At 52.1% G+C, this 16638-nt stretch overlaps 2 protein-coding genes across 3 annotated transcripts; both read left to right on the top strand.

Moving 5' to 3' along the window:
• Window positions 1–1760, top strand: TRAPPC1 (trafficking protein particle complex 1). Its single transcript, XM_010362405.2, has 5 exons — window positions 1–183; window positions 294–392; window positions 547–617; window positions 964–1102; window positions 1378–1760. Exons 2-5 carry the CDS (start codon window positions 294–296, stop codon window positions 1504–1506), a joined length of 438 nt encoding a protein of 145 aa, XP_010360707.1. The 5' UTR covers window positions 1–183; the 3' UTR covers window positions 1507–1760.
• Window positions 1761–2174: 414 nt separating this feature from the next.
• On the top strand, window positions 2175–10908 carry KCNAB3 (potassium voltage-gated channel subfamily A regulatory beta subunit 3). Of its 2 annotated transcripts, XM_030924249.1 has the most exons (15): window positions 2175–3088; window positions 3185–3239; window positions 4614–4657; window positions 4746–4783; window positions 5019–5098; window positions 6364–6408; window positions 6491–6535; window positions 6740–6783; window positions 7616–7702; window positions 8298–8383; window positions 8533–8653; window positions 8736–8830; window positions 8961–9081; window positions 9248–9336; window positions 9612–10908. In XM_030924249.1, the coding sequence occupies exons 1-15, from the start codon at window positions 2509–2511 to the stop codon at window positions 9687–9689; spliced, it is 1608 nt and encodes a 535-aa protein (XP_030780109.1). In that variant the 5' UTR covers window positions 2175–2508; the 3' UTR covers window positions 9690–10908. The 2 variants fall into 2 exon arrangements, with proteins under 2 accessions (XP_030780109.1, XP_010360706.2); XM_010362404.2 differs by having other exon boundaries at window positions 2175–3239.
• The last annotated feature ends 5730 nt before the right edge of the window (window positions 10909–16638 follow it).

The following is a 16638-nucleotide window of genomic DNA, read 5'->3' as shown; positions in this document are numbered from 1 at the left end:
CGAGCGTCTGGCCGCGCGTGCGCGGCTCCGGTGGCCACAGATTGGCTAAGGGAGGGAGGCGGAGTCTGACGAGCGGCTTTGGAGCGGAGTTAATGCCCCGCCACAGCCGGGTGAGAACCCCCTAAGGGGCGGAGCTCCGTAGAAACCGGAAGTAACTCCTGACAGGCACTCGGAGCAGTTCCGGTGAGTCCGGGGGTGGGGTCCCCACCTGGTTGGAAGGCTGTGGGTCCGGGAACCCGAGCCCACGGAGTGGGGGCGGTTCCGAAGCGAGGCTCACATTCCCTCCCCTGCAGATGACTGTCCACAACCTGTACCTGTTTGACCGGAATGGAGTGTGTCTGCACTACAGCGAATGGCACCGCAAGAAGCAAGCAGGGATTCCCAAGGAGGAGGTGACGAGAGGGCCCCGGTGCAGCCCGGGTGACCTCTCATCTCCAAACACCTATAGTCCCAACCCAGCCCCTCCTCTCCAAACCCCAGCTCATTCCCACCCCCCACCCCGTCTCCCGCATCAACCGAGAGCTAACTCTGCCCCTCTCCCTCCAGGAGTATAAGCTGATGTACGGGATGCTCTTCTCTATCCGCTCGTTTGTCAGCAAGATGTCCCCGCTAGACATGTACGCCGAGTCAGAAAAGATGTTGGGAGGAGGGCTAGCCTTGGGAATTTGGGGATGGGGGAGACTTTCTGAAGTGGAAGGAGCATTGGCCTCCAGAGGGTACTTAGAGAGGCTGAGTCCGGAGCGAGAGTGCTGGAGCTGGCAGGAGTGGCGGTGGGGAGGGTCTGAAAGTAGAGAGGTTGGTGGAGGCTACATTGAGGGGTGAGGATGGGTGATGTATTTACTCAACCAGGCTTCTACAAACGATATGTTTAGATGAAGAGGGAGTCGACCTTTGAGGGGATCAAAAATATCTCTTTGGGAGAGATTCTGCTCCCATTCTTTAACACCTTCCTCATCTCTGCAGGAAGGATGGCTTCCTGGCCTTCCAAACTAGCCGTTACAAACTCCATTACTACGAGACGCCCACTGGGATCAAAGTTGTCATGAATACTGACTTGGGCGTGGGACCAATCCGAGATGTGCTACATCACATCTACAGTGCGGTCAGTGCCAGCCCCAGGGACCCACCCCCAGAGCTCATCAGAACCCCAAGACTCCCTCATCTTCCCTGCCCTAATCCTACTATATGTTTGCTGAACTCAAGAGTTTTCGCAGGGGCCCTTAGGTTCTTAACTCCCACCACCACTTTCTCCTCAGAGAGGGCTTGCCTTCCAGCCCTTCTTCCTTGTGCATTCACACACCCCTGAGGTTACACAAGGTTTGGGGCTAAAAACCAGAAGTATCCAAAGCCTGGCTCTAACATCTTCCCTTTCCATAGCTGTATGTGGAGCTGGTGGTGAAGAATCCCCTGTGCCCGCTGGGTCAAACTGTGCAAAGTGAGCTTTTCCGCTCCCGACTGGACTCCTATGTTCGCTCTCTGCCCTTCTTCTCCGCCCGGGCTGGCTGAAGCAACCTTCCTCATGTTTCAGGAGAATTCATGTCTGCCTGGGGCCCTTCCGAACCTGTGCCACTGAAGGGCCCCCACTGTAAGCCCCCGCACCCCCACCCCCCACCCAGAGCAACAGGGTAAAGGCCTGCCCTGATGCTCTCCTCCTACCAGAATGAAGCCCACAGAGTCCCTCCACCTCCACACCAGGCCCTCTCTCCAGTTTTATCCCTGACCTGATGCGAGAAGCACAGAATAAACTTTTTGCCACTCTCTGCGGCCTGAGCGTATTGGTTTGAGGGCCCTCTCAGTCCTGCCCCATGCATGAAGGCGGAAAGTAGGGCAGCCACACATCCTTGAGGGCTATAAAGTGGCTTTGCGGATGGGCTTCTCAACCGTGGGAATATTGATGCTTTGGGCTGGATAATCCTTTTTTTTTTTTTTTTTTTTTTGAGACGGAGTCTCGCTCTGTCGCCCGGGCTGGAGTGCAGTGGCCAGATCTCAGCTCACTGCAAGCTCCGCCTCCCGGGTTCCCGCCATTCTCCTGCCTCAGCCTCCCGAGTAGCTGGGACTACAGGCGCCCACCACCTCGCCCGGCTAGATTTTTTTGTATTTTTTTAGTAGAGACGGGGTTTCACCGTGTTAGCCAGGATGGTCTCGATCTCCTGACCTCGTGATCCGTCCGTCTCGGCCTCCCAAAGTGCTGGGATTACAGGCTTGAGCCACCGCGCCCGGCCTGGGCTGGATAATTCTTTATTGTGGGGACCGTCCTGTGCTTTGTATGATTTTAGCAGCATCCCTGGCTACCACTCACTAGATGCTGATAGCAGAGGCATGAAATCAAAAATATCTCCAAACCTTGCCAAAAGTCCCCAGGGAGACACAGTCCCTCCCGATTGAGAACCACTGGGCTTGGGGAAGCCTGACAGCCCTTGGGTCCCAGATGGTGCAGGAGCCACCCTCCCGGATTCCGCTCAGAAAATAGTCAAGCTGCGGAGCCTTCGGCAGGCGGGGCTTATTCCGATGGGCGGCAGGTTTGGCTGCGAGGCGGGCGGCTCTATGCAGATGAGGAGGCGGTGCCTGCATGCTGATGAGCTGGGCCCGCTGCCGACGCGGCTGGGAGGCCAGCGGGTCCCGCAGCGGTTCGCGCTGAAGTGGCATCTTTCTCCCGCCCCACTTCCCCCTGGGTCCTTATCCTCCGAGACCTTTACCTCATCCTCGACCTTTACCCTCATCCATTTCCCCCTCCTACTCCTTGCACCTGTGTCCGCCGTAACTGAATACCTCCACTCCTGGCGCCCCCCGCGTTTCTTCCCTCCCGCCGCAAACCTCGCGACCTCCAGCAGCCCGCCCCCGCGGGCCGATCCTGCCTGGCGGCTCCCGCCGCAGCCTCCTCACCCTTCCCTCTCTGCCGGGGCTCACCCCACTACGCCCCCGGTCGTCCGCCCTCGGGCTTCCCTGCTCCCCGCTCCCGTCCCCTCGGAGCCCCCTCCCCCGCCCCGGTCAGCCGGCATGCAGGTGTCAATCGCGTGTACCGAACAGAACCTTCGCAGCCGGAGCAGTGAGGACCGTCTGTGTGGACCCCGGCCGGGCCCCGGGGGCGGTAATGGCGGGACGACCGGCGCGGGGCACGGGAATCCTCCGGGGGGTGGAGGGTCTGGCCCCAAGGCCCGAGCTGCACTGGTTCCCCGACCCCCAGCGCCCGCTGGGGCCCTCCGAGAGAGCACCGGCCGAGGCACTGGCATGAAATACAGGTATGGGGGTGGCTGGGCAGCCCACCCCTTCCGCTTTCCTCTCGGGACCCCTGAGGCTTCTTGAGATGGCCGCCAAGGCCCCTTCAAACTTCTCTAAGTAGGTCCCCCTTCTTTCCATCTCTTCTTCCCATCTCTGGCACTCCCTCACTTTGTCCCTCTCTTGGTCTCTCTGTTGATACCCCTGACTACCAGAGAATCAAGTTTACCAAGGTTGACTAGGTCCTGTCAGACCCAGGGGATGCCCCTGAGCTTCCCTCCTTACCCCTGGGAAGGTCAGGGATGCACGGATCTCCATGCTACACGGATCTCCAGGCTGTGCCCCCTCCAGTGGAGTGTCCTTGGGTCCGTGTCCTGGGGAGTGGAGGGAGGGAATCGGCTTCTCACTCTGGCCTGCTCAGGGGTGCCTGACCCAGATACTGCCCCCGCCTGTCCCAAAGGCTAGGTCTCCTGCGACCTTTCTTGGGCACAAGGGGAGTAGGGCCTGTGGGAAGGATGGACCACATTTTTCATCTCCATGCTGAGGGACAGAGTCTGGGTAGACTGAAATGTAACTGACTTTATCTCAGAGGACTGCCAGACCAGAGGCTCAGAACTTGAAGTGGGGGGTAGGAGAGGGGCTCCTGCTTGGGAGTGAGCTGAGGTCACTGATCTGACCTGCTTTGTGGCCTGAAGAGTCTGATCCCCTCTATATGGTGGCCCTGATTGGAAAGCTGAGCTGACACCTGGGTTGGGGGCCCTGGGAGGATGGGGAGCTCACTGGTTCAGAGACAGTCTTCACAAGCCAATAGGAACAGAGGGAGTGGAGAGGGAGAACCACGCTTTTCTGTCTTACTCTCCCCCCTCCCCCCAGTTCCTCAATCTGCCTTTCCTCCAGGCCCATCTGCCTAGCCTAGCCAGGGACCCCTGCCTGTCTGAATGCCTGAACTTGACTCAGTTTACCTCTTCCAACCTGGCATCTGCCATTTGGCACAGCACTCTGCCTGAGGGCCTGGTCTCACAAACTCGCCACAATCAAGCACCACAATCAAACAGAATTCCTCCCAGCCCCGCACTGCACACATCCCAGAGATGACTCAAACACAGACAAGAAGGACAAACCTGACGGCACATCTTCAATGTGATAAGAGAAAATGGAGACTCTGGACAGTGGCTCCAGAGGAACAGTCACTTACGGTTCACTTGTCCTTTTGACAAAATTCCTAGGACCTCTGCTCTGGAGATAGCACTTGCCCAGTCCTATAGGCCCACTGGGTCTAGGTTATTTGGACTGAGACACCTGAGGGCTTCTCAGTCTGGAAGGAGAGGAGCTGGGGGCTGATAATCTAGGTCCATAATGGAGGCTCCACCCCTTCCCGCTGCTTCTGTATCTTGCAGGAACTTGGGGAAGTCTGGTCTTCGGGTATCCTGTCTTGGCCTAGGTGAGTTAGAATAGGGATTAAGGAAAGGGGGACATTCTTTCATGGTCTGCCCCCCGCAGTTCTCATGTGCCTGGCTTCTCTCTTTCAGGTACCTGGGTCACATTTGGTTCTCAGATCTCAGATGAGGTATATAAGTTATGGGGCGTAGAATCAGGGTGGTGGGGGTGAGGGAACCTGAAAAAAGATAAATTAACCTGGATAGGGGTTTGGACAATAAGCACAGGGAATGAGGGATCCGAGGCTGGAGGATGGGGAGACGGGAGAGACTAGAGAACCCAGGGCTGAGATGTGATGGGTTAGAGTGCAGTGAGGGAGATAACTGAGGAGCAGTAGTTGATCTTCACCTCTTTCACCTCCCTAGACAGCGGAGGATGTGCTGACCGTAGCCTATGAGCATGGGGTAAACCTGTTTGACACCGCCGAAGTCTACGCAGCAGGAAAGTAAGGACTGCGGTGAAAGAGCTAAGCTCCATTTGGAAGGCTGAGAGGACCCCAGGGATTATCTCCTCGTTTTCCCTCTAAAGAACCCCGGGACTTCTGAGAACGTGAAGTTCCAACCCTTTGGTGGAGGGACCCTAACACATTGTAGGAGTCACAGTCGCAACATCAGTCCCGCTCTGGCTTAGAAGTTAATCGGCATACTGTGCAGTTACATTAAATAAAGCCAACAAATATATCTGAGGCCTTAGTTATGTGCAACTACATGAGGATTACAAAGATGAATTTTCAAACACATCATGCTGTATCACACATTGATAGCTTCACACTAGGAGCAGGGAAAACCTAGGATGACCTACCCTGCCTCTTCCCCATCTAGCAAACACTTCTGCGCATCTTCAACACTTGACCCAAGTGTTCACTCCTTCAAGAAGTCTTTGCCCAACTCCCCAGAATTGGTCACCCCCCTCCCCCACCATGAGCTCCTAAAGCACTGTGGACTGCCTTCTGACACACAATTCATGGTTTATGCAGCTATATTAGCTGCTCAAGTCAGAGGCCTCCTTCCATGGAACTTGTCTTGCTCTTCTCCAAGTACCCACACAGAGCCTAGCACAGAGCAGGTGCTGCTTCTGGGAAGAATGAACGTGTCTCCAAAAGTACACACAGTCTAAGTGGTTAAAGAAACAAAAATGGGCAATAGGAAGGATTAAACAACGGTAAAACATTTCAGTAACAGTCCACCATGACAACTTAAGACTTGTCACAGTGAGCTCATAATTTTTTGCTAAATGATGTAGCCAATTCTATGGAAACTGACAAGAAGGCTGGACCATAGACTGTGGCACTCAGAGAACACATTATGGATGAGGCAGAATTTGAGCTGAGCTTTGGAGGACGGGTGGGATTTTGCAGAGGCTCAAAGAAGGGGGAGGGCAACCCAGATAGTTGAGGCTAGACAAGGCAGCGTCCTTCCTGGCTCCACCATAGTTGGCCCCTTTCCCCTCATCCTATTCTATCTTTTTGGCACCCACAGCAGGGCTTGGTACATAGTTAATGCACAACAGATATTTGTTGAATACGTGATGAAAACTATACAACTACACCCCTAGTTCCAGGAGTCCTCTTATTTTGTCCAGGATGGGGCTGTGAGCTGAAATGGACTCCTGGTTTATATCCTACTTCGCTAGAGAGGAGAAGGTGGGGAGGAGAGGAAGGAATTGATCAGCCTGGGAGGGATCAGTGGCTCTGCCTCATGTTTCTTTTAGGGCTGAAAGAACCCTAGGCAACATCCTCAAGAGCAAAGGTTGGAGGTAAGACTGTTTTGGGGGTTGCTGGGGATGTGATCACCCAAAAATCCTTTTATTGCTGGTTCTCCCATTTCTATTCTTCCAGGAGATCAAGCTATGTCATCACTACCAAGATTTTTTGGGGAGGACAGTAAGTGACTGCCCCACTGCGATTGTGGAGAAGGCCTACAAAGAATGTGTGAAAGTGTATGAGGTGGGGGTGGGGACAGCTATCCCGCACCAGGTCCGCACCTTACCTGTGAAGACTCGTGCAATCCCATTTCCTAATGGCTCCAAGCCAGTCCTGGCCCCCTATCTTTGTCACGTCTCGTCTTTGACTTACCTTTTCCTACAGGGCGGAAACCGAGCGAGGTTTAAGCCGAAAGCACATCATTGAGGGTGAGAGTTACGGGCTGGGAACCCAAAGTGAGGGGATATGGAAGCCAGAGGAGTAGGGAACATTCTCTGAACTTCTGGAGGCTTTGAATAGGGATTTAGGTGGCCATGGCAAGCGGCAAGGTTTGAATTCTTTTATTTATTTATTTATTTATTTTTGAGATGGAGTTTTGCTCTTGTTGTCCAGGCTGGAGTGTAATGGCGCGATCTCGGCTCACTGCAACCTCCTCCTCCCGGGATCAAGGGATTCTCCTGTCTCAGCATCTCAAGTAGCTGGGATTACAGGCATGCGCCACTACACCTGGCTAATTTTTTGTATTTTTAGTAGAAACAGGGTTTCACCACGTTAGCCAGGCTGGTCTCGAACTCCTGACCTCCGGTGATCTGCCCACCTTGGCCTCCCAAACTGCTGGGATTACAGGCGTGAGCCACCGTGCCTGGTGGCCTGAATTCTTTTTTTTTTTTTTTTTTTTTTTTTTGAGACAGAGTCTCGCTCTGTCGCCCAGGCTGCAGTGCAGTGGCGCGATCTCGGCTCACTGCAAGCTCCACCTCCCGGGTTTATGCCATTCTCCTGCCTCAGCCTCCCAAGTAGCTGGGACTACAGGCGCCCGCCACCTCGCCTGGCTAGTTTTTTTTTGTATGTTTTTTTAGTAGAGACGGGGTTTCACCGTGTTAGCCAGGATGGTCTCGATCTCCTGACCTCATGATCCGTCCGTCTCGGCCTCCCAAAGTGCTGGGATTATAGGCTTGAGCCACCGCGCCCAGCCAAGGTGGCCTGAATTCTTAGTACACTGAAGCTGAGATGCTTATCTTCTTCTCCCTACCCCACCTCCAGGCTTGCGAGGATCCCTGGAACGCCTCCAGCTGGGATATGTGGACATTGTCTTTGCCAATCGCTCAGACCCCAACTGTCCTATGGAGGGTAAAAGCAGCACCCCCAACCCTTACAGTCCTTCAAAACTGAGCACTTCTTTGCTGGGTACGGTGGCTCATTCCTGTAATCCCAGGACGTTGGGAGGCCAAGGCAGGAGGATCACTTGGGACCTGGAGTTCGAGAATAGCCTGGGCAACATAGCAAGACCCTGTCTGTACAAAAAATGTTTTAAAATTAGCGGGCTGTGGCGGTGTGTGCCTTGTACTCCCAGCTATTCAGGAGGCTGAGGCAGGAGGATCATTCAAGCCCAGGAGTTTGAGGCCACAGTGAGCTATGATTGCACCACTGCACTACATCCTGAGTGACAAAGCAAGACCCTGCCTCAAAAAATCTAAAATACAAAAACTGAGCACTTCCTCAAACCCTCAGCAGGAAGCCAGCCCCTGCTCACGAGGCCTCCCAAACTCCACAGTGGAGGCTGAGACTCCAGGATGGGGACAGAAAGGGAGGCAAACAATAGATACTAACTTTCATGACTCCATAGAGATGCCGGGGCCTTGGTGGGGCAGGTGGAGGTCTGCAAATCTGGAGTCTTAGATTCCAGGAGTCTGACAGTAAGGCTTTCCCTCTCCTGTGTGCCTAGAGATTGTGCGAGCCATGACCTATGTCATTAACCAGGGCCTGGCCCTATACTGGGGAACGTCCCGATGGGGGGCTGCAGAAATCATGGTGAGTGTGTGACCCCACTTTGCCCCTGTCCCACAATTGGTTCCCACTTTTCACGTGGTTACTCCAAAGCCCACTGCACTGGGACAGAAGGCAGAGAAGAAAATGGAAGTAGTGCTCTGACCCCTATCTTTTCCCCAACCCCAACACAGGAGGCCTACTCCATGGCCAGACAGTTCAATCTGATTCCTCCAGTGTGTGAACAAGCGGAGCACCATCTGTTTCAGAGGGAGAAGGTGGAGATGCAGCTGCCAGAGCTCTACCACAAGATTGGTTTGCAGCCCTCATCCCTGCCTTTACCTTAGCCTCGTCCATGGCTAGGTCCTTTTCCTGACACCCAGTGTTCTTCCCTTAGGAGTTGGATCAGTCACTTGGTACCCTCTACCCTGTGGTCTCATTACTAGCAAGTATGATGGGCGAGTCCCAGATACCTGCAGGGCCTCCATCAAGGTGAGATCTGGGGACTCCAGATGGCAGGACTGGGCTATGTGAGCTGCTCTGGGGGGAGTTACGGGGGGCTGCTGTGTGGGTGTGGTGGTGGTGATGGCGGGGTCTTCTGCTGATTCTCCTTGGCCTCCAGGGCTACCAGTGGCTCAAGGACAAAGTGCAGACTGAAGATGGCAAGAAGCAACAAGCCAAAGTCATGGACCTTCTCCCCATCGCTCACCAGCTGGGGTGCACTGTGGCCCAGCTTGCTATTGGTGAGACACTGCACCCTGCAGGGGCCCTATGTCCTCCTGACATGCTCCCAAGCCCATCCTAAAGCTGGTTTGTCCCTAGGGAGGACCCTTGTCTTCAGAGACACTTCTGAAATCTATGTGGTCACTGTGCCCCATCAGTTCTCTTTTTTTCCTCCTCTGGCCCCAGCATGGTGTCTCCGCAGTGAGGGTGTCAGCTCTGTCTTGCTGGGGGTGTCGAGTGCGGAGCAGTTGATAGAACACCTGGGCGCGCTACAGGTGAGCCGGGGGCTCTGAGGCAGAGCCTATCTGTCCCCTTCCCCAGGAGTCAAAGCCAGGCTCTCCAACCCAGGATGGCCCTATAAGGTCACCCACTACAAAGTCCTCACTTTGCAGGTGTGAGGTCCCAGGGCCGGAAAGCGAGGCAATGGTACAGCTGCGGCTCTTGCCTTGCCACTTGATCCCACTGTGGTGGTTCCCCGGCACTGGAACTCCATGCCCTTTCTCAGTGACCCAGCATGGGCTGCCGTTGCCACCACCCCATTCTCCTCCAGGTGCTGAGCCAGCTGACCCCACAGACGGTGATGGAAATAGACGGGCTCCTGCGAAACAAGCCGCATTCCAAGAAGTAGTCTGTCGCGGGCGCAGGCACCCAACCTGGTGCCGCTGCACCCGCCCGAGACCCGCTTCCGCAGCCGCCTCTCCCGCTCCGGATCCCTCCACGTAGCGGCCAGAGCCAGGGTAGCCCCGCCCACCAACGAGTCCCGGCTTCGAGTAGTGATACGCATGAACAAAGCCATATCCTTTTGCAGTGGGGTCGAGAGAGAAAGTAGTACGCCCGCCCCCTGCAGCGTCCTTCTAGGCCCTTTTGCAAATCCCGGGCATGAACTACTCGCCGTCGGCTCTCTGCCACTTGGTCTCGCCCTCTACTCTCCTCCCCTTATTCCCGAGGCCTAGAAAACAAAAACAAAAACCCAGCACATACAAGAAACATGCAGAGTACCTCAAAAGCGGCCCTTGAAATGTCATCAAACGGTAATAACCTAGTGAGTGAGTTGTGACTTCATCAGGAACACAGGAAATGGGGCTCTTAGAGTATTCGGTACGAAGGAAGCCAGGCTGGTCCTGGCGGGAAGTAAATGATAATCTTTGGGAAACCAGGACCCTGCCTCCCAGCCCAGAGGTGGAGGAGGGTGGTCAGGGTGGGGCCTACAGTGGCACAGCACTGACAAAGGTAGAGGGAAATTTAATAGCACATCTACACTGCAGTCTGGTGAAAGTGACCGGGGTGGCCCTTGGAAAACAGTTGGGCTGTTCTTTGCAGGAATTCGTGACAGCCTCTGTGTCACGGGCAGAGACAAGGGGCTGACATAAAAGGTCTGGGTATAGACTTTTGAGCCTTGAGCAGGGCCTCCTACCTGGCAGTGGAGAACTGCAGTCTTCCTCCTGGCAATAACCCTAAAGCAATAATGATGGCCCCTCCTCTGTAAGACTTCCCAGGGAACTGTAAATAAACCTCTTTTTGATCCTCACAGTGTCTAAAGTTGCAGGGGCTTGGGAGGTTAGGGTCACAGTCTCACCTGTCTGGCCCTCTCACCCCCTAACATTAGAAAGCTCCCAGCATTAGCTGTCTCTCCATTGCTCATTCACCTTGGTGACCTAGGCATCAGGCTCCTAGTCACTGTTCTCATTAAGGACCAAGACACCAGATACCCCAGGCCCCAGTTTTCTTCCTTCAGTTACCACATTCCTTAGAACCCAGAAATCTGGCTTCATAATTTTGTTCCTCCTCTTTCTATGAAAGACCTAGCTATCTGCCCTTATTTGTTTGTATTTAAAGTAATATTAGCCATACTTCTTCCTTGTACTTCTCATTTCTCTCTCGCCGGATACCCACACATATGCCAAGGAACTTGTGGCTGAGTGGGAGATGCTGTTCTGAGGTTGAGGCTTTGTGATTTGATGGAGAGGTAAAGTGAAGAATGGTCTGAGGTTGAGGGAATACAGAGAGAAGGAAAGATGTTATCATTTTACTGGGACAGAACTGGGTGGAAAGTTACAACCTTAAAGATCACAAGGCAGAGGAGGATGAGCTCTGCGTTCCTTAAATACAACCTGCCCATCTCCCTTCTACCCATCCTCATCCTGCCTTGATCCAAAAGCTGGGCGAGCAGAGTAAAACCAATTTCCAAAAGAGAAAAGTCAGCAGCATGCCATTTACTGTATTAGTAGCCAACCGAGTCAACTAATTAATACTTACTTCCACCCCATCATCTCCCACTCATTTTGCAAGACTGTGGAGGAAACAAGTAAGTAAAATATATGACTAAACTATGATTAGTTATTCTGTAACAAACATACAAGAATTTATCAATCCCAAATAGGATTCTCCTTAAATAGTTATCCTAGAGGGTTATGCACTTATTTTAATGAACCCTGTCCCATTGCTCAAAATATTAAAAACAAGCAAACAAACAAACACCACTCCTCCTAGAATTACCTTCAGAGATGATTTGGAAACCCTTTGATTTAAAAAAACAAAACAAAACAAAACCTTCTTTTATTGTCACACCTCCTTTTCTTTTTTTTTTTTTTTTTGAGACGGAGTCTCGCTCTGTCACCCAGGCTGGAGTGCAGTGGCCGGATCTCAGCTCACTGCAGGCTCCACCTCCTGGGCTTACGCCATTCTCCTGCCTCAGCCTCCCGAGTAGCTGGGACTACAGGCGCCTGCCACCTCACCCGGCTAGTTTTTTGTATTTTTTTTTTTTTTTAGTAGAGACGGGGTTTCACTGCGTTAGCCAGGATGGTCTCGATCTCCTGACCTCGTGATCCGCCCGTCTCGGCCTCCCAAAGTGCTGGGATTACAGGCTTCAGCCACCGCGCCCGGCCCACACCTCCTTTGTATATAGACATTTGCCATATTTATCACTCACCTCATTCATTAATTTAGCAAGTATTTGTCTATTGAGTCCTATTATGGTGTGGCACAGGGATAAAGGTGAACAAAACCAGACTCAGAACCTTCATATATCTTGCTGAGGAGAGAGACAATCACAGAACCACTAAATAAATACAAACTTCCTGTCCAAAGTCCAGAGGAAAGCACATGGTGTTACCGAGTCTATAGTGGTTATTTGACATGGTGAGGTTAACACTGAGAGCTAAAGGATGAATAGGTATTAATAAGGGTTAAGCAAGAGGGTTAAGAGCACATGCTAAGGCCTGTGGCAGAAAAGAACATACAAGCCAAAAGTACCCAAAGCCAGAGTGTCTAGAGAGGAACGGAACAGAAAGTGAGACATGGGTAATGGTTGGGCACAGTGGCTCATGCCTGTAATCCCAGTACTTTGGGAGGCTGAGGCTGGTGGATCACTTGAGGTCAGGAGTTTGAGACCAGCCTGGCCAACATGGGGAAAACCTGTCTCTACTAAAAATACAAAAAAAAAAAAAAGTTAGCCACCTGTAGTCCCAGCTACTTGGAAAGCTGAGGCAGAAGAATCGCTTGAACCCAGGAGGCAGAGGTTGCAGTGAGCTGAGATCATGCCACTGCACTCCAGCCTGGGTGACAGAGCAAGACTCAGGAAGGAAGGAAGAAAGGAAGGGAGGGAGGGAAGGAGGGAGGGAGGGAGGGAGGGTGGGAGAGAAGATAGGCAGGCATGGGTAAGTTCAGAACACACAGGGACTTACAGGGCACCTTACAATGTTATATTTATCTAGGCCAGCGCAATGGCTCACACCTGTAATCCCAGCACTTTGGGAGGCCGAGGCAGGTGGATCACTTGAGCCCAGGGGTTTGAGACCAGCCTGGGCAACATGGGGAGACCCCATCTCTACAAACATACAAGAATTAGCTGGGCATGGTAGCTCGTACCTGTGTAGTCCCAGCTACTCGGAGCCTTAGGTGGGTAGGTGGCTTGCATCTGGGAGATTGAGGCTGTAGTGAGCCAAGATTATGCCATTATGCTCCAGCCCGACGGTCAGAGCAAGATCCTGTCTCAAAAAATATTATATTTATCATACTGGGAAAAAAAACAGTAGGAAGCCCTCTATATTAGTTATCTATGATACACAAATCACTACCAACATTAATGGCCTGAGATAACTTTTTATTTATTTAATTTTATTTTGAGATGGAGTCTTTCTGTGTCACTCAGGCTGGAGTACAGTGGCGCGATCTTGGCTGACTGCAACCTCCACCTCCCGGGTTCAAGCGATCCTCCTGCCTCAGCCACCTGAGTAGCTGGGACTACAGGCGAGTGCCACCACGCCCAGCTGATTTTTTGTATTTTTAGTAGACAGGGTTTCACTATCTTGGCCAGGCTGGTCTTGAACTCCTAATCTGGTGATCCACCCGCCTCAGTCTCCCAAAGTGCTGGGATTACAGGCATGAGCCACCACGCCCGGCCACTATTTATTTATTTATTTATTTATTTATTTATTATTCATTCATTCATTCATTCATTCATTCATTCATTCATTCAGAGATGGAGTCTTGCTCTGTTGCCAGACTGGAGTGCAGTGGCATGATCTCGGCTCACTGCAACCTCTGACTCCCTGGTTCAAGCGATTCTCCTGCCTCAGCCTCCCCAGTAGCTGGCATTACAGGCACGTGCCATGCCCAGCTAACTTTTGTATTTTTAGTAGAGATGGGGTTTCACCATATTGTCCAGGAGGGTCTCGATTTCCTGATCTCGTGATCTGCCTGCCTCGGCCTCCCAAAGTGCTGGGATTACAGGCATGAGCCACTGCGCCCAGCCACTTTTTATTTATTTTTAAGAGGCGGGGTCTCGCTCTGTCACCCAGGCTGGAGTGCACTGATATGATCATGGCTCAGTGCAGCTTCGAAGTCCTGAGGCTCAAGTGATTCTCCCACCTCAGCCTACTGAGTAGCTGGAACGATGTGCACCACTGCGCCTGGCTTTTTTCTTTTCTTTTCTATTCTTTTCTTGTAAAGACGGGGTCACACCACGATGCTCAGGCTGATCTCAAACTCCCAAGCTCAAGTGATCCTTCCATCTTGGTCTCCCAAAGTGCTAGGATTACAAGTGTGAGCCACCACACTCAGGAGAAATAACTTTTTAAAACTGTTCTTTTTCACGATTCTGTGGGCTGGCTAGGAGTTCCTTTGCTGTTTTCACCTAGGTTCACTCATGTGGCTGCACTCAAACAGCAGGTCAGCTGAGCAGGAAAATGGAAAATGGCCTCACCAGCATGTCTGGCTGTTGGCTGGCGCTCCTCCGTGTGGCCTCTTCCTTACATGGTGGTCTCAGGGAGTGTTCCAAGGGGACAAAGGCAGAAGCTACAAGGCCTCTGAAGGACTAGGTTCCAGAACTCACACATCACTTCTACCACACCTATTGGTCAAAGCTAGTTACAAGACCAGCCCAGATTCAAGGGATAGAGAAAGAGACCCCAATTCTTGATGTGAGAAGCACCAAAGTCACACTGCAAAGGAATTTGGGGCCACCATTAATCTACCACCACATTAAAAGTTTTTTTTTTTTTTTTTTTTTTTTTTTTTTTTTTTTTTTGAGACAAGAGTCTCATCCTGTTGCCCAGGCTGGAGTACACTGGTGCAATCTTGGCTCACTGCAACCTCCACCTCCTGGGTTCAAGCGATTCTCCTGCCTCAGCCTCCCAAGTAACTGGGACTACAGGTGCACGCCACCATGCCCGGGTAATTTTTTGGATTTTTAGTAAAAACCGAGTTTCACCATGTTGCTCAAGCTGGTCGCGAACTCCTAAGCTTAGGCAATCCGCTAGTCTCAGCCTCCCAAAGTACTGGGATTAAAGGCGTGAGTCACTGCACTCGGTCCATCATATATTCATTAACCATAGATACCCCCCTCCCTTCCCCTTCTTTTTCTTTTTTTGGAGACCGAGTCTCACTCTGTTGCCCAGACTGGAGTGCAGTGGTGTGATCTCCGCTCACTGCAACCTCCACCTGCCAGGTTCAAGCAATTCTTATGCCTCAGCCTCCCGAATAGCTGGGACTACAGGTGTGAGCCACCACGCCCGTCTAATTTTTGTATTTTTAGTAGAGACGGGGTTTCACCATGTTGGCCAGGCTGGTCTTGAACTCCTGACCTCAAGCAATCCACCCGCCTTGGCCTCCCAAAATGCTGGGATTACAGGCAAGAGCCACCATGCCCGGCCCTACCAGTTCCTTTTTAAGACCAAAAAGTTTTGAATTGTGACAGCATCACTGTAATAAGTAGACAGCTTCTCCCATAATTACAGACAATACCATACAAAAGTTCTGAAATGTTTGCTTAAAAACAATGGTATACCTCCTCAAAAGAGATTACCCTCTAGGTTTTAACAATTAAGGTTAAAAAACCAGCTCTGCATTGCCTGTGATAGCTGGTAAATGCCATGGGTGTGGAGAAGCCCATCTTGCACATATTGGTCAAGAGGGATGCGTGTTGAAAACGTTGGGTACTGGCTGGGCGTGGTGGCTCACACCTGTAATCCCAGCACTTTGGGAGGCCGAGGCGGGCGGATCACCAGGTCAGGAGATCGAGACCATCCTGGCTAACACGGTGAAACGCCATCTCTCCTAAAAGTACAAAAAATTAGCCGGGCGTGGTGGCGCATGCCTGTAGTCCCAGCTACTTGGGAGGTTGAGGCAGGAGAATGGCATGAATCTGGGAGGCGGAGCTTGCAGTGAGCCAAGATGGTGCCACTGCACTCCAGCCTGGGCGACAGAGCGAGACTCTGTCTCAAAAAAAAAAAAAAGAAAATGTTGGATACTGAGAAATTAAGGTGAATTCAGTATAGGCTGGGGGCACAGGATAAGAATAGTAGCTAATATAGTACTTACCTGGTGTTTTACTGTGTACTGGACACCGTTTGAAGCACCTTATACATATAACCTCGTTCAGTCCTCATTATCCACATTTTTTATAGGAAACCAAGGCCCACATAAATTAAGTAACTTGCTCAAAGTGTCACAACTAGTAAGAGGTGGAAGCTAGGATCTGAACTCAAGCCAGCTGGCTCTAGACTGTGTTATAACCCTCCACAACGGAACCTGGGCTGTAGGTCCAGGAGAGGAGGGTGAGAAGGCAGCTGTGTGTGGGTGTGCCACCATGAGGGGAATGTGGGTTGTGAGTACCATGTCCTGTTTACCAGTGGGAGAAGTCAGACCCCTGAGTCAGAACTTATGCTGGGGAGCTTTACTGGGGCCATCACCATGTGTGGGTGTCCAGGCCTCCGGAAGGAAAGGATTCCCAGCATTCCTAAAGCCATGGCCCTGGAATCTAGGTCCCTCCTTAGGCTGAGATACCAGGTGAGAGTCAAGCAGTTTGGGGAGAATGAAGTTGAGGAAGCCAGCCTTACAAGCAACAGAGAGGTCATCTATAATGAGAATTGGCAAAATCGAGTCAAAGGACCCGGGACCAGTAAAGGTTGGGCAGAATGGGCAGTGTTTGGAAACTGAGTGAGATTGTGAAACTCACTGCGAGCAACTGAATAGGCCGAGGGGGCTTTAGAGACCTGTGCCAATGATTGACGGCTGAGGCGAAGGGAGGGACCCGGGGATTTGCACATGGTAGAATGAAGGAGCGCTGGCGTTGCGTT

This window comes from Rhinopithecus roxellana, chromosome 19 (assembly GCF_007565055.1).
Source record: "Rhinopithecus roxellana isolate Shanxi Qingling chromosome 19, ASM756505v1, whole genome shotgun sequence".
NCBI classification, from domain to species: domain Eukaryota; kingdom Metazoa; phylum Chordata; class Mammalia; order Primates; family Cercopithecidae; genus Rhinopithecus; species Rhinopithecus roxellana.
This window is presented reverse-complemented; position numbering and strand designations above follow the sequence as displayed.